At 39.8% G+C, this 19,813-nt stretch overlaps 1 protein-coding gene across 1 annotated transcript; it reads left to right on the top strand.

Annotated features, from left to right (window-relative positions):
* The first annotated feature begins 744 nt into the window (after positions 1-744).
* On the top strand, positions 745-17,272 carry OC90 (otoconin 90). Its single transcript, XM_019614396.1, has 13 exons — positions 745-898; positions 1,110-1,169; positions 1,414-1,588; positions 5,551-5,663; positions 6,923-7,051; positions 8,714-8,755; positions 9,543-9,599; positions 11,059-11,109; positions 13,347-13,496; positions 13,866-13,964; positions 14,815-14,989; positions 16,053-16,159; positions 16,629-17,272. Exons 1-13 carry the CDS (start codon positions 745-747, stop codon positions 16,928-16,930), a joined length of 1,614 nt encoding a protein of 537 aa, XP_019469941.1. The 3' UTR covers positions 16,931-17,272.
* The last annotated feature ends 2,541 nt before the right edge of the window (positions 17,273-19,813 follow it).

The raw sequence follows: 19,813 nt of genomic DNA, 5'->3' as shown, positions 1-19,813 counted from the left end.
GCCAGTCACGTTTTCAGTGGTACGTGGAGACAGACGGGGGGAAACGGACATAAGCTGCAGCATAGGAAGTTTCACACGAATGTGTGTAAGAACTTCTTGACGGTGAGGGTGACGGAGCACCGGAACAGGCTGCCCAGGGAGGTTGCGGAGTCTCCTTCTCTGGAGATATTCAAGTCTCGCCTGGACGCCTACCTGTGCGACCTGGTGTAGGGAACCTGCTTTGGCAGGGGGGTTGGTCTCGATGATCTCTAGAGGTCCCTTCCAACCCCTACAATTCTGTGATTCTGTGATTCTGTGATTCTGTGAATGCTGGGGTCACAGCTGGAAGGAGTTGTGTATGGGTGTGCACAGAGAAAATGACAGAGGAACTGAAGAGGTCAGCTTTCAGGGGGACTGCAAGCAGTTGCAGAGAAGTTTGCACAAACGTCTCGACTTCTAGCAACTGAAAAGCAAAGGACTACAGAGTAGAAAAGAAACATCTGGGGTGGTGCAAGTTGTTTATAACAGTATTTTTACACAATTCTAATAATTTATCCCAGTGTGTGGTTTTATTCAGAAGAGCAAAGGAATATGAGGATTAATATATCCTCACCAGCAGTTAAACAGAAATTGATTATTAAGTTGAAGTCAATGAGACTTATCAGAATATTTCTGGATGTGAATTTCTGGGTGTGGATGGAAGTACATAACTATTTCACTGCTTTGCTAAATCAGCTTGCTAATGTACCAAGGTATTCAGTATGCATGCAGTGTATGGATAGTAACGAAGTATATGTTATTTTGTTCTCAATTTTAAAATCTCTTTTCTTCTCAAATCTGTTTGCTGAATTAGGTGGCCAAGAATTGGAGCCACCAGCATTTCTGCCAGAGCTTCTTAACACACCTGAAAGAATCTTGAGTAAGAACGCTTTAAACTTTACTTTCTATGGTATAGCATTGCAGTGTTGAATGACTGATACTTCGAAACACTGCAGGGAAGCATGCAGTTAGTAAATATCATGTAATTCTCATCACCAAGGGTTTTGACAACAGAAGCAAGACAAGCAACAGTCTGGGAGCCATTCTTGTCACCTAGTTTTTTAAAAAACATTTTTGTTTTGTTCATCTAGGCAATGCCACGTTCTTCAGTGGAGTCTTTCAAAATGTGGAAAGCGTTGCATTATTTTTTGGTAAGTATGTGCTTCACTTGTACTTCAGCTGAGGAATGTGCTTTTATACATACTGAAATGGAACAGGAATTGTTGAGACTGCTGGTTTCTCAAAGACTGCTACAATCCTGAACATTGCTTACTGCTGAGCACTGTTCAGTGCCCCTGTGTTACTGTACTGCCTGGTTTAGGCTTTGCTTTCACACTGACATCACCCACGTGTGACCCATGCTTGGCTAACCTTTGCTCACTGTTCTCTTTGCAGATTGTCTGGGTTCTCACTTCACCTGGCTACAGTCCATCTTCACAAACTTCCCCGCCTTGCTCAACTTTGTGAACAAAATGAAGTGTGTCAGTGGCTTTTGTCCCAGAGATTTTGAAGACTATGGCTGCTCTTGTCGGTTTGAAATGGAAGGGCTCCCTGTGGATGAAGCTGATGAGTAAGTCTTTTCCGTGAGATTATCCATGATATTGTTTAGTGGGCATGATGATGATGAACTGATGGTTGGACTAGATGATCTTAGTGATCTTTTCCAACGTTTATGATTGTACTCAATGATCTCCTGTCTGCCTCAGTTGTCTGGCAGTGCCTTAATGCTCTGATGACCTGAAGCATAACACTTGCCTCTATGATTTAAGGGCAATTCTACAACTATAGAAGATTTATCTAGAGGGCATGACTCAGCTCTGTCTAATCATCACTCACTTGCAACCCAGATGTCTGACATGACCTACAAAAAACATCTCCATCTATAGTTTGTTGGCCTTGCCCTGTGTTGAGCTAATGAGCATAGTCTTTTTGTTGGGCTGCCACTCAGCACCAGTCACCACCCTTACAGCAAGTACTGGAAACAGATGAAGTTGAAATGGACATAACCCACAGCATGTGATCATCTAGTGGTTTCTTTTTTTCCCATGACTTAGAGTCTCCTGCACCTGCATGTGATTCCAATACTGCAATCCTGGTAGCACAGCTGGCTTAAACTGGTTGTGAAAAATGATCAGTAATGCAAGAGTAAGTAAATGCCATACTCATCTCCTTGGCATTGCTTACCAGAGGTCTCTAAATTTTAAATAGAATTCATGAACAAAACCTCATCCATTTTTATTTGTTCTGGGGAACTATCTCAGCCCGAAATTTTACTCCTGTGCTAAAAGTTTGAGGGTCTGTTAGTAAGATAGACAGGAGAATGTCAACCTGAGCTTCTCCATGGATTAACAGCCTTATCAAATGCTAGTACAGGGAATCTGAGTAATACACCAGCAAGATAGGCACATAGTGGATGCTAATGGAAATGTTGGCATCTAAGCTGATTTAGGCATCAAAAAATCAGGCTACATCTAAGTATGACTTCTAGTGGTGGTTATAGACTTAAGTAAATCTTACCATGAATATCTACATACATGCTGGAGATGATACACTGGAGCATCTGGGTACAGAGGAGAGCAGTATAGCTCAATGGCTCTTCTCACTACCGTGCACTGGGAACAGAACTATTCAAAATCTAACCTGGGCTTCAGAGAGATTCCGGTCCAGATTCTGAATGGGCTAGTGAAAAAAATTTAGCAGCAAGACAGGGCAAGCAAATGGCTATTCATGCTATTCATATTTGCCAGCAGGAGATGGGAAAAGAAATTCAAAAGCAATCAAGGCACATGCATGTCAAAATTAGGAAAAAAAAAAAAAGAATAAATACTTTCCAACAACACAATGAGAGAATTCTTTGAATGAAGGCAGAAATGGCTCAGAAAGGGTTGATGCCTATATCTAGACAGAAGTTAATCCATCCACTTTCCAATATAGGATTCCTAAGAAAATAAAGATCTAACTCTACAGCTGGAAAAAAAGCCAAGGGAATTCTCATGAGTGGTTTTCTGGATAAACATGATGACATTCTGAAATGAGAGCTCTAGGCAGTTGAGTGCACTGATACCCAAAGAGCTGAGCATCTGGGCTTTTGCTTCACTCATCTTCATTTTAATGCAGGGCAGCGCAAACACAGAAAGAGCACACAGGTGTTAGCAGTCCCATAGTGAGGCTTCCCTACGAGAATGGCAACACCACCAGAGTTTGCAGTAAATGTTGACTGATTGCCTTGCCATCGACACAGATATCGTCTTCGTTCAAGAGATCATCCAAAAAGGAGGCTACTACACGCCTTTCTGAGAGTTGGTTCCCACAGTGTTGCATTTTTTCCCCACTAATTTCCATTCTTAGAAACTAGTTTGCAAATCTTGGATTTGACACTGCAATTTGCCATTCAATGAAAAGGGATTAACATCTCATTATAGGTATTTCTTTAGGACATTAGATTTTGCCCACAAATCATACCTTTCTTGATTTCCCTAAGTATCTAACTTGTATATCCACATTAAGAGTCTGTTCTGCCTTCTTGATCCATGGGGAGAGAGAAACATATTTAGTGGACAATCCATGTCTTACAATGCCCTGACTGCAAAGGGGGCATTATTTTCTGATTAAGTTGCCTTAAGAGTTGAGTGACAATGATGCTCTAATAAAAAAAGGAACCTTCCATCACTTGTATTAGATTAATTTTCCAACTGGAGGAAGTTTCCAGGTGCTCGCAGTGAAATAAACCTCAGGCATTATTGAGATGGGACTTGACATCTTTCATCAGTAACACATTTAAAATTGTTTTCTGATAGTTACAAACTTCAGCCTCACCTCTGGAAGAAGCATTGGTGGCACTGAGAAACCATCAAGGCCTGTCTCTTGGATGCTGTTTGCTCCCACCTTTGTTTGGTACCTTTCCGCAGTCACCTCCACCAAGTTACAACAGGGAGCAAGACCACAAACCGATACTGAAATCCAAGAAAATGGGCTTTGAGATATCATCAGAATATGAAATTCTTGGATTTTTTTTTTTAATGTTTCCTGGGAAATCAAACACATGAAGAGAAGCATAAAATGAAAGCCACCTTTGTCTCTGTCTAAAAAGGAGGTCCATCTATCAGCTGTCCACCTCACGTAGCATCTTCCCACACTTAAACATTGCCTGTGGGGATGATGCTATTTATGAGTTCTTATCTGCTGCTTGCAGCCTGAGCAAACCTCATCACTGATGTCTTTCGTTGAGTCAGAAGTTCAATCTGTGGTTAGGCCCTGGACTTCTTCCTTAATTGCTAGGAAAATTAAATATTTTAGCAATTAACTATTAATGTATTAAGTGATTAAATATTAAATACTTGCTAAATTTAGGAAGTGAGAAAGTGACTGCATAGCCTAGGAGTGAGCCTGCAGTGCATATGCAGGACTGTGGCTGATGTATAAAACATATTTATTACATCCTTAACAAAAAGTCCTCCAGCCAGCTCCTCACATCATGAGTCACAAGTTAACCCATTCTGGCAGCACATTGTTTGTTGGATGGTAATGTTTTCTTTGCATTTGACAGAGACAAGACTGCTATCAGTGCAATAACAGACCCATGCTGTGAATCCATTTTACCGACATGACAATGTTTCAATCTAAATCTAATAGCAAACTCTTGCTTAATCTATGTGACAGTTTTACACAAGGTAAATGGTGATTGAATGTCCTATTGGGGTTTCATTTACATCTGCCAATATACACAGATGCTGCTACAATATAGAAACAGACAACTTGCTCATAAGAAGAGAGAATTGATGAATATGTTATTTCATTTAAATTTTCATTGCTGCTGACATCTGAAGCAGCCATACAGATGTTTGGGGCTTGCATGACAACAGGACAATGCAAGGTTTCTAACTGCCTGAGTAGCATTGTGGTACAAGAAAACTGCTTTAATCAGGCTTGAGAAACATGTTATGTCCCCTTTTCATTCTGATTGCTGCATTGAGGAGAAAGAGCAAGTATCATTTACTATGATTCTGTGATTCTATGGTAACACCACATATATTTATAGAGTCCCAATGAGACACAGTGGTTCACAAGATACTGCAGAAACATTTACCATCCAAAAGTGCTGGGCGCAGCACAGTTCAACACAGTTGTATTGGGACAGTTTATATCAGGGTCGAATCTAAGAACTGATCTGTGGGGCTTTGTTTGGCAGCGATCTGTGGGTGATGTTCAGGCACTGGCAGTGCATTTCTTATTGAAGTTGCCTGTGAGGTCCTTGTCCCTCAGCTTCCGCAGCAGGGAATCAATGCAAGCATGATCTCCCATGACTTGAAGACCTGCTCCCACCACATAGCTTTGCATCCAAGTGTAATTATTCCACCAGAATGATTCAGAGAAAAGCCATACTCAGCCTTTCTTTTGTCCGTGGACTACACAAGGATCCTTCTTCTCCTTTGGCACCTTTTGCATTCTTGTATAGGAATGAGCATTGCAGTCTAATCTTGAACGGAAAGGAAGACATATTGTCTTAACTTTGTGCTATTTCATGTTTTAAAGATGCTGTTTTCAGCACCGTAAATGCTACGAGGAAGCAATGGAGATGGAGTGCACGTGGGACCCATCAAAAATTTCTACGGATGTTACCTGCTCTGCAGAAAACCTGACCTGTGGTAAGATTAACCTGTCACAAGAACAGAATTCTGGAGTTCTTAGTGGCCTACCTACTATATGTCATATATAAGTTAAGGAGAAACCACCTCCACACGTGGATTCTTGAGGAATTAAGTATTCCATTCAAGGATGAATCTGAATAAGAATGCACAGAGATATTAAGGTCCAGCTTGGCAGGAGAATGGAAGTCCTATAGTTAGAAACTTGTCAAGGCTCCTCTCGTAAGGCAGCCTCCTGATGCGGTTTCCAGACTTCTGTGACTTTGCAGGACCACTGAGTATTGCTTGAGATATCTCCATGTATTGGGAATGGGGATGATGCTGGGGAGTTACTTGAAAAGTAATGTACTTTCTGAAGCTTCAAGGCTTGATTTTCACGTAGTTTGAGGGATTCAATTCTGTGTTCACAGGGTCCCATGCATTCAGATAGAGCTGTATCACTAGTGGCAGAGACCTTGCTGTTGTAACAGGAGCTTGGCGAGTGTGGAGTGCCCCCAATCAATTTTAATGTCACTTTTCACCCAGTGTTGGCTTTCAGGAAATATTATGTTTGAGAACATAACTTAGGATGCCAGCAAAGAAGAGCAGCATCCCCAAACCAAGAACTTCATAGCTTGATTTAGTACAGGACTGACCCAATTTCCACTTCTTGTTTCAAATGGAAACCAGTTTTGCTTTCTGGGTCAGTCTATAAAGATTCAAGCACATCTGAACACGAATAGTGTTTCTTTAGCTCTTTCCATACTTAATCAGAAAATGTCTTGTTCAAACTGAAATAAGAGAGGAAAACAAAATGAACAGATATTGAATGTTGAAAATGGAAAAACTGTGTAAGAGCTCTGAAAGATCAGTATTTTTGAAAGCTCTGAAAGGTAACAGGATTTGAAGTGGAAAAACAGTATTTTTGTAGAGAAATTTATTGCTTTTATAAAATGCAGAACATATCCTCTGTGAAAGACTTGGCTTGTGGACTGTGACTTCCAGGGGATAGGTGGAATATTTTACACTCAATATCTGATGGCGTAAGTTTTCCATGGAAAAATCAGATGCAGCAAAGCTCTGCTCTAGCAGCCCATTACCAGCTCTGTCAGATTACAAACTTCTCTGGGACTACAAAACTGGAATGTATTTAACTTGAAGAATTATGGTTTAAGCATGCATGCTCTAATGAAGGCATAAACCTTACAGGGAGGAAAAGCGAAGCAGGGGAAAAAAGATATTTCAATAGCACCTTGTTTGGATTTTTGTTTAATTTGCAGAAAATGGGGATCCCTGTGAACAGTTCCTCTGCACCTGTGACAAAGATGCCATTGAGTGTTTTGGGAATGCTCATATTAACTCTTCCCTGAATGGCCTGGATGTCTCCTCCTGTCCATCTCTGGTTACAGGTAACAATTCAGATGAGACTGACTGCCCCTCCTGCCAGGTTTTGTTTTGGCATTGAGTCTGACCTAAGGTAAATGGAGCAGTAGCTGAGTAATTTCCTGCACTAAATCTGGCAGTCTGTCCTATTCTCCACTTACTCCTACTCAAATGAAAACCAAGAGAGAAGAAGGCAGGCTAATTGCTGTCCTGGAGCATGGCCAGGAGAAGTTACCAAGTTGGTGAGGAGCTGGAGCACCTGCTGAAAGAGGTGTGTCACTGTTCTCCTCTTCTTTGTGGAGTTGTGCAGAGATGAAGGAGCCAGACTCCTTTTGGAGGGGCATGGGGACAGGACAAGGGGCAAGAGATGTAGCTGCAACAGGGATTTATTAGTTTTTTTTGTTTGTTTGTTTGTTTGTTTTTCAGAAGGCAGCTGAATGACTGAGTGCTGCTTAGGGTAATTAGCAACCTACTGAGTGTCTTGGAGTGTATTAAAAAGTGTACGGCTAGCAGGGTGATCCTCCCCCTTTACTCTGCCCTGGTGAGACCACATCTGGTGTACTGTGTCCATTTCTGGGCTCCTCAGTTTAAAACAGGCAGAAAACAGAGAAAGACCACAGAGGTGATAAGAGGTCTGGAGCATTTATCTTATGAGTATGGCTGAGAGACCTGGGTCTGTTCATCCTAGAGAAGAGGAGGCTGAAAGGGATCTTATCAACACTCGTACATATCTAAAAGATAGGTTTCAAATGGATGAGGCCAGGCTCTTTTCAGTGGTGCCCATTGACAGGACAAGGGGCAATGGGCACAGAGCACTGGCACAGGCTGCCCAGAGAGGTGGTTGAATCTCCTTTTGTAGAGATATTCAGAAGCCACCTGGACACTTTCCTGTGCAGTGTGCCCTAGGGAACCTGCTGTAGTAGGGGGTTGAACTCGATGACTTTCAGAGGTCCTTTCCAGCCCTTACAATTCTCTCTGTTTCTATGACTCAAACTCCAAAGCTGGGTCAAACGTGAAAAAGCACTGCTAATTTTTATGATCCTTTCACTTACATTGGCACACCTCAGTGCTAAGAAAGATACATGAATTCAGGGCTCTGCATGTGTATATTCCTTCATAAACAGGCCAAAGGAGAAGAAAATGCCTCAGCAAAATTTGTGTCAGTGCCAGCAAAATATTTTGTGTAAGCCAGTAATCTTTCACTGGGATCAGGTGGCTGTAATACAGAGTATGGCAGCTCCAACACGTTACAAATAAAAGGGAAATTGTTATGTGCTAACAGGAAAATCACGCTGTTTTTACCTCAATTGATAAAGAGAGACTCCACCATAGCTCACTGAATACCTCCACCAAACTAGGTGCCTGGTAATATTTATTACAGGAAAATTTAAATCCTTTGAATGAATCATTTTATTTTGTCATTTGCTCAGGTAATTACCTTTCTGTGTAGCTATTCTGTCCAGTTCAGGCTTTAGAAAAAAAGCAAAAAACATAACAAGGATGTCAGATAAATTTCTAGGGAAAGTAATTTGGCAGATGCTTTTTTACAGAGAAAATTTGAATATTTTCCTAAACCTTTGCCTTAATAGGAATAAATGCAATGAACTCCTGATTTGCTGTACTATCGAGTTTAAATGTTGACGTTAGACTACAGACTTCAGTGTGTAAGAGAGCTTTCTCCTTTTCAGAAACAACCAGCAAGAGAGAGCTGACAACACTCCACACAGGGGGTATGTCCTTACCTCTGTGATTTTTTGACTGAAATATATTGAATCAAGAAGAATGTCTGCATTGAGAAAAATAACATGAGCATTTTTGAAGATATGAATTCCTTTTTTTTTTAGAAGCAAAGGCAATTTTTAGCAAGATATCAAAATATGAAAGGAAGAGAAAGAACTAATAAACCAAAGCACTGCTTTTGTGACCAGTCATTACTGAGAAGCTCAGGATAATTTCAGCCAAATGACTCATTTTTCAAAGAAGGAATTCAAAAGAGAAACTGAATCTCATTTAGAAATAATGCAAGAAGAAACAAACTGAAAGCATTTAAAAAATATTTTCAGATCAGTCCTTTGCTATTTGCTTGGACATTTTGAGCTCAGCTTCAGCAAAGTGCCTAGGCTGAAACATTTGAGTTTTACCTCTAAACATTAATTCTTATCCTTAAGTGATTCTTACAGGACACTTATTGTTGATCAGTTTTCTAGTTTAGATTGAAACAGTGATAGAGACCGAGGGCTTTTTATTAAATACAGTATACATTGCTGAGTAGGATTTGGTATTTGTGGTCAATAAGCGCTAAGGAAGTATTGTAATATTTAAATTAACTACCTATAATTTGGTTAATATTTACTACATTTTATTATACTTATATAAAAACCCAATGAAAAGTTCAATAGTGATAATATTGGGAGATAAGTTTTGTTCTGCTGCTCTGGCCATGTTACACTGAGCTCCTATCTATGAGCATCCTAAGCCACGATTCTCTTTGGAGCAAAAATGCTTTTCTTTTTGCAGAGTTCTTTCATGATGGGATTGAGAAAACAGAGGCTGTGACAGCATCTGTGGAAGAAGGTTTGTAACTTACAGTGTAAGAAATGCTGTTTTCAGCTCCTAAAAGCTGGAAGAATAAATTGCAAGAACAAGCTGTTTGCTTACAGCCCTTCTAAGAAAACTGCTATAAAAGTAGATATGTTTTGGTGATCCAATTCAAGACCAAATGAGAATGTGCTTCAGCTTGCATGCTCCATGTGCTTAACCACTGTTTACTCAAAATTTCCCAAGGGCTGAGACTGAGAACTATAGAACAATTTCACCAAAACAGACCTTTTGGGAAAGAGAAGTCGTGGCAGGGGAGTCCGGCAGAGAGCACACCCGCAGCCGGTTGGACATTTGTTGTTTTCAAAGAGACATTTAATTATTTGAGATGAAGCTGTAGTTATGTGCAGTATTTACATACCTGTATTAATCTTTTACATCCTCCAGAACAATCACTAGTGCCCTCTGAACAGGAACTGTTTATTATAATGCTCAAAATATTGTCTGTGGATAAAAGTCAGTATATGAAATTTTAGAAAGATGAGATTGCAACACAGATAAGATATCTAGATAAACTGTAAAGGTGGTGGAGTTATTGTCCCTGAAGAAGTTCAAGAAACGTGTAGATGTGGCACTGAGGGATGTGGTTTAGAGGGCATGGTGGTGATGTGTCGATGGTTGGAACAGATGATCCTAGTGGTCTTTTCCAACCTTAATGATTCCATGACTGTGATTCCATGAAATATTTGGAAAACCACTTTTATTGAATTAATTTTCTCCCCATTTATACCCCAAGAGCTTCACCACTGGCTGCTGTGAGAACCATATTAAGCCAAAACATGACACTACTCAGAAATTCATTTGACAGCAGAAAAAATCTTTCTTATATCACACCATCCTAACAATACACAAAAAGATGCAGAGATGAATTTTGGGATCATCTGATCACTCTGTTAATGAAAATGCTTCTGATAAATGAACAACAGTGCATGAAGTAAAGCAATAAATTAGAGATTAAGGAAGGATTCAGGTGGTGGCTGCCTGTTCATTTTTTACTTTCAACACAGTCAAACACAATGTGTTTGCAAGGAGTATGGCATCTGTTCCGTGCACAATAGTGAGATTTTACACCTAGTTCTCTTCACTGTAGTCTGTCAAATGGATTCAATATGGAATTTTCTGCTTCAGTTCTATTTATGTTGTTTCTTTATAGCACCTCATCTGAAAGTAGTATTGAGGTTATTTTTTGAGCATCACTGTCTATGACTATTAATGTTGTGCGTAGAAAATCAGGAAAATCTCCATACATGGGTCATTCCTCCTGTGCTCAAGAAGCTATTCTCTTGACTTTGAGTTAAGTGACTGAGAAGACTTGGAGTTGATCTTGATGATCCTTATGGGTCCCTTCCAACTTGGGGTATTCTTGGAGTCTGTAAGTTCTTATAAGAATCTGTGCTGTCAACTTGTCTGAGTTTACATTTTCTATCTTCAACAGTGATTTCCTTTGAGCCCAGTGAGATAGTCCTGGGGACTTCCAGTGCTGGAGGTAAGAGCCCAGATGTACTTTTGCTGGTGAATCAGACCTTCCTGACTCCAGGTGATAGCAGGTTTTAGTTTATTAGGCTTTATTGCTGGGATTTCTGGGTAATACCTGGGTAATACCATTCTGGGTAGTTCTGCTGACCTGCACATCCTTGAGCAACCACTTTGTTTCTCCTAACTACCCTCTTTATAAAGCAAGGCTAATAGTGATGTTTGGTTATGCTTTATAATGCACTCCATAAAAGCCACTCCAGACATGCACTGCGGAAATGCAGGAGATATTTCACTACCCCAATGCTCTGCTTTCTGTCCAGCTGTCACAAGGGACCACTGAGGTATCACTTGGTCTTCTCCCATTCCATCGGTGAAAGGTCAGTGATTCTGGGCTTTTCCTTGCCTTTGGCACAGCAATTCTTTATCTAAAAGCATCACAGTTAAGAATCTGTGCATGGTGAGGACTGGGCTGCTGTGGAATTGGAGCTAGATAGGAGTCAGATCACATATATTATTTGAGGATTATTTGCTATCCATTGCCTCCAGCCACTCATTTTGCACGCCTCTTCCCATCTGGTTTTCTGATACGATGGTTGATCCTTTAAATTACATTCATAGGATTTGTTGCCAGAAGGGCTCATTTTTATTTTACTTCCTCCTTTAATTTACAGAATTTCATGGAACTCTTTCCCAGACTAAAAGTTATTTCACATTTTTGCCATTACCATTTCTATGAGAACATTCACATCAGTAGCTACAGCTAAAAGCAGGTGGAGTACCATAGCAGACTTGAAATTACCAATGACTCCTTTATGTGAAAATGATCATTCACGAAGAATTAAATGCACCAAAAAATGTCCAGTGACTCTGAATATGGAGAGAAGGAAGGAGCCATTTTTTTACTCAGATCACACTGTCTGGGTAACATCCATGTCTCCCACCTCAATCCAGAAATAAGGTATTGCTATAATAAGCTCTCCTCAGAAATCTTCTCCTCCACTAACTTGAATGTATCAGAAAATGTGCGTGTTGTGTTGGAGTCCGCATGGCTGCTAGAAGATTATCTGTGATATCTGTTCTTAGCAAACTGCAGAATATTCCAAACTCCAGTTAAATTATCTGCACCTGGCAGGAATCACTTTCATTTCAATACATCACTGCCAAACAAAGTGACATAAAACATGCACCTTGCTGAGCTGTGAGACTAGCGTGCTGCTATTCATCCCTTCCTGCAGCCTTTGATGGTCTTCCTTCTGTTTTTAGCAGTGCTTTCATTCTTTTTATCCATTCTCTCATGCTAAGACAGGTTATTTCCAATGTATGCCAAAAACAGAACTTCAGAGGGTTGAACTTAATGAATTTGAATGGAATCCAATTAATTAGTTCAGTCCAGAAATTTGAAAGGATGGGCTCTCAAAACGTGGAAACTATGCACACAGTCTCTTTGAAAATGAAGCATTTTATTCCTTAAATGCAATATCCTTTGCATTGATATTTAGGAAAAAAATGAAGCCATTTGAAAATACTGTTTTCATTTTCAAGTTAGCCTATATGAAAAGAGAAAGGTAAATAAATAAATAAATTAAAAAAAGATAAGCAATATCCAAATTCATCAAACATTCCCAGCCAATGATGAAGTTTCAGATAAACCAAAAAAAAAAAAAAAAAAAAAAAAGTTTATAAAATAAAGAACTTCTTTAAAATGGTGCATTTTTCCACTCAGTTTCCCCTTGATATTTCCTTGTGGTAAAGAAGTAAATCCTGTAGTTGCATCATTCAAGAAATATCCCTACTGTTGCTGTTATTTTTGGTACCCTTTTGTAAACTGACACTGTGTTTTTTAGCAGTTTACTCAGATGATGACATCTCATTTTATCCTTCTTATCCTTCCTCTCTCAGTATGGCCAACTAATCAGCACCCATCCTTATTTTTAATACCTGGCACAGCTTTGTACCTTGGTATGTGACATATAAATTTAAGGACAAACAAACGAAATGAGCAAAATGCCTACCAGTTACATTGGTTGTATTTAACTAGCTCCATTTTCTTCTAAAAGACAAGCGATGTGAACAAATGACCAGTGCGGATGCTTTTTGCTTTCCTAATCCTCATCTTGAATGGCTTTTCTCTATGATCATCAATTCACAGCAGTTCTGCCCCCGGATATTACTCTGACCTACTATCTGAAATGAAAATCTTGATGCTTACTGCTCCATATCTTCTGCTTTCTCTTTCTGCTGATTCAGAGGAGGACAGATTTAGAGGAGCTGAGGTCCCAGCAAGAGAGATAACCACATCTCCAGGCTCCTTCCAGGCAGATATTAGCTCGGCAGAAGTCAGAATTATCCCCACTGAGTTTATTCCTGAGGACACATCTGCAAGGACAAAAGAGAAAGGCAAGTACAGCCTGCACTAACTCCACTGTAATTTGTAGTGCTCCCTCTTGCTGTTCATGGCTGTCGGGACTTAATGCTTCTCACCAACATGCAGAACAGCACCATTTCCTCCCTAAATCTGGTTAGATTGTGCAGGATGCAGAGTGTTCAGTACCAGCAGTGGCAGTTCATTTTCAAATATTGCCTAGGGAAGTTTAATTTACCACTAATGAACAGTCTTCCAATCATTATTTAAACAGATGTTGGAAGACTGCAAGAAGATTGGTTTTGGTTCAGAGTATGCCCTTTGGGACACATTACTGACAGAGTTTATCCTATGTTTGCAAGTCTAATCTTTACAAGTCTGATCTGTGCATGTGTAATCTCCAGAGGCAATTCCTACAAGAGGTGGCCTGGGCACACCTTCCCCCAGACCAACTGTGGAGCTGTCACTGTCTGTTAGGGGACCCAATAGACCTGCAGAAAAAGGTAATTTTTTTTTTTTAATTTTCTAGTGATATGTAATTATTGAAGTACTGGAACAGGTTGCCCAGAGTGGTGGTAGATATCCCCATCCCTGCAGACACTCAGGGTCAGGGTGGAAAGGGCTCTGAGCAACCTGCTCTAGCTATAGGCATCCCTGTTCAGTGCAGGAGGGTTGACTAGAGGACCTCTAAAGGTCTCTTCCAACTCAAACATTCCATGATTTTATGATTTCATGAAAACTTCAACTTTCCAGTCTGAGAGAGTGGCAGACAGGGCTCCAGAAACAAGAATCTTTCCTTTGAAGAAAGCAGAACTGTTACTGATTGGTCTGTCATGGCAGCCAAGCTTTATTAGAACTATTTTGTGAATAAACTATGAATAAATCATGTACATGCTTTAGTCTGAGTGCAACTTTACTGCTAGGTGGAAGATATATCAAATTAAATATTTGAAAGTTTGTAAAAAACTTTTTGTTGTTTCACACTTAATCATTGTCCAGTGTGTAAGAACAAGAGGTTAGGGCTGTATTTTCGGAGTTAGCTAAGAGAGAAGCTACTGACTTCCTATTTCTTATCTCAGCTAGGATTGAATATTCTTGAAAAAAAATTAAATATGAAAGGTTACAGGGGGTTGCAAAGTACTGCCTGCAATCCTATTTGACTTGCATTTTAGATCTTCATAGGGATTTCTCTTTTTATTCAGTATCTTCCCCCACTTCTCTTGCTGTCTTCCTTAGTGCTATTATAAAAGTCACAGGTTAGTGACTGGGGCAATGACTTAGAAATAATGAGAATCTTCAACCATTGAGAACATGGTATATCAAACAGTTGTTTTTTTTTTTTTACTTTTATAGTATGCGAACGATTAACGTTTCTACAAGAGAGAGGAAATGGAAGAGAGAAGAGAGAGCTGCCCCAGCTGGGAGAAATGTTGTTCTGTTTAACTGAGAGATGTCCGGAGGACTTTGAGTCTTATGGTTGCTACTGTGGCCAGGAAGGAAGAGGGTATCCCACTGATGCTCTGGACAGGTGTGGGCACTTCTGTAATCTGCCATTAGTTGTAGGTAGTAAGGAGTACCTATGGACCAGCCAAGATAGGTGTTTACTTCTTGGTTGTACTTAATGATCTTAGGTGTTTTTTCCAACCAAAGTATTTCATGATTCTATGGTATTCATAGTCAGACCCTAATGACATGCTTAATATAATCCAATTAATTATATAAAGTCTGAAATACTCAAATGTCATTAGACATAGTCTGTTCTTGCATCAGTGTTTTGGAGAGGACTTTTAAAATAAGAAAGAAGTCAGTAGAGTAGAAAAAACTGCATATCGAAAGAGATGAGGACAAGGGTTGCAGTGAATCTTGGCTAAGAGGTGGTTTGGAAGGTGGTTTATGAAAAGAAGAGTACTAACTTTGGTGTCAGACTGTCATTCAGAAGGAGTCCATATGGAGTGCAGTGTACCCAACCTGGAGCCCAGAGACCTGCAACTGTGGGCCATCAGGGCATGGCTGGTAAAGAGGTGGTGGGGCATGCTTACCCAGAGTGAGGCAGAGAATTCACCCAAACCAAGGAAATCTTCCCTAAAAGCATTTCATTTTCAAACAAAATCGTTCCTTGAGTGGAAATCATTACAGCTGGAGCCATATCGAGTCCAAGCATGACTCTGGGTGCACGGCACACAGAATTTTCCTGCACTTTTACACAAGTAAGACTGCCCGTGCATGATAAAAACAGACACTGAAGCTAGTCAGTGCACTGGGTAATGATGTGTGGTTTTCAGATTCTCAGCCAACAATATCTGAACACCTCAAGATACTGCTAAAGGAGGGTTTGTTCACGGGTCTTAAACAAACAAACAAGACTGCATCTTTAAGCAGATGATACCAAAGGAATTAGGAAGGGGACTGCGAAAGTAAATACAGGTGTTTTTTGCTATTTTTAACTTTATGGAAAAGATTTTTTCATGAAATAAAAACAATATTTTCAGTTGTAATAGATACTGAAAAAAAAAAAGGATAAAATAAATTGTGAATATTGTGTGATGTAGGAAAATGAAACACTTTTCAGTTACCCCTGCTCTTTATTTTAGGTGCTGCTTCTCTCATCACTGCTGTGTGGAACAAGTCAAGAAACTTGGATGTCCTGCAGAAAGAAGTTCACGATCTGAAGTTGTATGCTTTGATCATACTCCAAAATGTAGGTTTGAGTTAGACACATTACTCATCTTTTGACAACAGCGTATGAAATTATTACAGCCTGAATACGACCATGCCTATAGCATGCTACAGAATGGAGACAGAATTTGATTACAAAATGTCATCAATGGCTATTCCAAAACTGGGTTTTTGTCCTAACTGAGATCAAGGTTATTACATCACTGTGGTTGATGTCATCAGGTCAGGATAAGAATTGCATTCAGACATTTTTGACAGGAGACAAAGAACAGCTGTTGTTTTTATTTGCACAAATCCACCTAACACCAGCCACAGCTCCAGGCACTCAACACCTTGGCAGCAGGTATATTTAAGTGATTAGAGGCGAATTTGGAAGTTAAATTTCAAGGAAAAATTGGTAATTTTAGTCAAGATCTCATCTACCACTGATAAATTACGCATTGACTAGCTGTAACTGCTTTTAAATATTCATTTTAAAATTTCTCTTAAAGGTATTGGTTGGAGCTTGTGTGAAAAACTCATATGTGCTTGTGACCAGACAGCAGCCGAGTGCATGGCCTCTGCTTTCTTCAACGAAAGCCTTAAGTTTCCACATGCTCAAGCGTGCCAAGAGGAGAAAGCCTCGTGTCGAGGTGGCCCTTATGAAAGGCCTTCAGTCAGCACAGAACCAGGGGCCGGGGCCTCCAGCTCTGAGGAGAGCAGCGAGGAGGAAGGTTCCCTGCAGAGAAGAGCACGGAGGGAGACGCGCCGTCCTCCTGGGAAGCCCAGGAGCGGGCAGCACAGAGGCAGATAGTTAGCCATGGCCATCTGTGTGAGAAATGGCACCGGGAATTTCACAGCCAGCCTCGTGTACCTTACCCCTTTTTGTCACTCTGCAACTGCCTTACTTCTCCCAGCGATAGACTAGATATTGAATGTTAAGATGCATAACTTCCTTTCGTAGAGAAGTTGTCACTGCAGACCGCCTACGTAGGCCAACTATTACCTGAAATAACTGACAGCATTCTGCACAACTTCATTTGATTTCTGATCAAAATTCTGATTTTTGTTCTGATCAAAGATTGATTTTTGTTAATCATGTAATTGGTTCAGACCAGATCTTGCTAATGGTGACTGCATATTTCAGCTTTTTAATTAAATCAATCTGCAATTACTCCAACTCCTTTTGTACATTCTTCCTTTATAGAGCAAAGCAGGAAATACCCAGATGAAAAGCTACAGTAGTTATGTGGAAATGTGTTCTTTCTTCCCTAACTGAAAGTTTCAATCCACAATTTTTGCTGGTCAGACAGGTCAGGGCACAGAAAAAGAGTATTTCGTGTCCCAAAGCTGTGTATTATGCAGTTATCTCAGTTCTCAGAGATTTAAGGATTATAGAATCATAGAATAGTTTGAGCTGGAAGGGACCCTTAAAGCTGGAAGGGATCCTTAAAGGTTACCTGGTCCAACTCTCCTGCACTGAACAGGGACAACTACAACTAGAGTAGATTGCTTAGTGCCCTGTCCAGCCTCACCTTGAAAATCTCCAGGGATGTGGCACCCACCACCTCTTTGGGATCAAATAAAACTAATGCACAGTACCTAATACAGAGCTAGAATAACGTTGGGATATTTTTCTTCCCCTTCTTCCTGCTTTTAACTACAGTTTTGCTTCAAGGACTTTCTTGGTCAAATTCACCACTCAAAATATTCACCAGTTATCAGATAACAGCAGTATAAAGGGATGCATGTAATTTTTTTTACTTGATAAAGTGTTAATTTAGACACTGCTTTGATCATAACATATCTCCACAAGGACTAAAGTAGTTAAAATTTAACTATATGAACAAAGCTAGGAAACAGCTGAATAAAAACAACCAGGTTCAAAATCGCTAGCAGCCTTATTACTTGAGTGTGAAAGACGTACACAAAGGTATTATCAAGCTTTCCCATTGGATTTCAGCTGCATAACACGACAGTGCTGAGAGTTGCACATTTCTGTGTCTGCAACATACACTTAAGATGAAAGTGAACAAAAAAAATATTAACTCCAGTGTCTAAGTTGACAAAATTTACATAAGGTTCTTAAGAAATTTAAGCGAGGGGAGTTTTAGATTAAATATGAGGAGGATTTTTCACTCAGAGGGAAGTGAAGCTCTGGCACAGGCTGCTGAGAGCTTGCGGGTGCCCCATCCCTGGAGGCATTCAAGACCAGGGTGGATGGGGCCCTGTGCAATCTGATTGGAGGCAGCCCTGACAGGGGGTTGGGGCTGGGTGGGCTCTGAGGTCCCTTCCAACCCAAGTCATTTTTATGATTCTATGAAATCATGTTTGATTGTTTGGTCCAACACACTCAGAAACAAATCAATTATGTATTGGAGAACCAAATTGTACCTGCGTCACTTTGTCCTGGAATTAGGGAGGCTTCTAAAAATTCTTACACTTAATGCTTCAGTCTTCTCAACATAAGCAGACTTTATTAATGGAAAATATATGCAAGAGCAAAATGAAAATTCTATAAAACATTTTTATGGAGATTAAAAGCTTCCCAAATTTCCTCCCTTGACAACCTGGAACAAAAAGTTTCCACTAACATTTCTTTGAACAAAAATAATTGCTATAAACTGTCCTACTGATTTGGCTGTTCCTAGAAGTCTAAATTTCTTGTTTATAATCCTGCTTTAAAGAGTTTAACTTTGTCATAAAAGTATTCATTACAGATTCATGACTTCATGACTGCAACCTAATGCTGGATATAAAAGTGCTACTTACGTCACTCCATTTCATGAAATACTTAACTGGATCGTTCAACTTGGATGCCATGCAAGCTGACACAATGGCAACAGCAGATTAAAACATAAAGGAATGTTCTTGGACATTAACACAATTAATAGTAATCAGCACATTAAACCTGTGGTTTGTGATATTCCCCCCTCAAGACTTTTCCTGGGCAAAATGTACAAAGGATGAAAGCAGTGCTCATCCATTGCCCAGTGCTGAGGATGGAATCTGCATTAAGCTGATACAGTTACTCATTCCAGAGCTGGAACTGTTCAGGTATCAACTTATTATTATAGTGATAGGAAACTAGTCTGTACTTTACAGCAGTTAGAAATAAAAATGATAATGAAAAGATCAGATAGGTAATTAGTTGAAGTAAGAAAATATGGCCTTTAAACAAGTAACTGAAGTGCATCACTGCTTAATAAAAGCACAACTCATCTCTCTGATTAATGAAAGCAGTGCACAACACAAATTGTTTCTTCTATTAGAAGACAGTACTACAATCACGCTAATGCAACAACTTAAGCATATATTTGCTCAGAAAAGTGTATATTCATTTACATACTCTAATTTCAGATTAAAAAAATGGATAATTTGAGTCAAAGAATGGCTTTGGCAGGAAGGGTCCTTAAAGACCATTGAGCTCCAATTCCCCTATTGTGGGCATGGTTGCCAGCCACTAGATCAGGCTGCTCAGGGTCCCATTCAACCTGCCCACTAAGCTGCATTCATTCTCAGATATGAGCACTAAAATAAATAATAAAAAAAGATTAACAGAGCAAAATGAGGGAGAAATCTATCACAGCTTTTTTTTTTTTTCTTTCCTTCTAATTGCTAGTCTAGGAGTATTTCCTACATCATTAGATACTGTCCTATTTATTTCTATTTTCAAGTTTTTTTTTTTTTTTTTTTT

Source organism: Meleagris gallopavo, chromosome 3 (genome assembly GCF_000146605.3).
Source record: "Meleagris gallopavo isolate NT-WF06-2002-E0010 breed Aviagen turkey brand Nicholas breeding stock chromosome 3, Turkey_5.1, whole genome shotgun sequence".
Classification (NCBI taxonomy): domain Eukaryota; kingdom Metazoa; phylum Chordata; class Aves; order Galliformes; family Phasianidae; genus Meleagris; species Meleagris gallopavo.
Note: the sequence above shows the minus strand (reverse complement) of the source record. Positions and strands in the feature narration are given on the sequence as shown.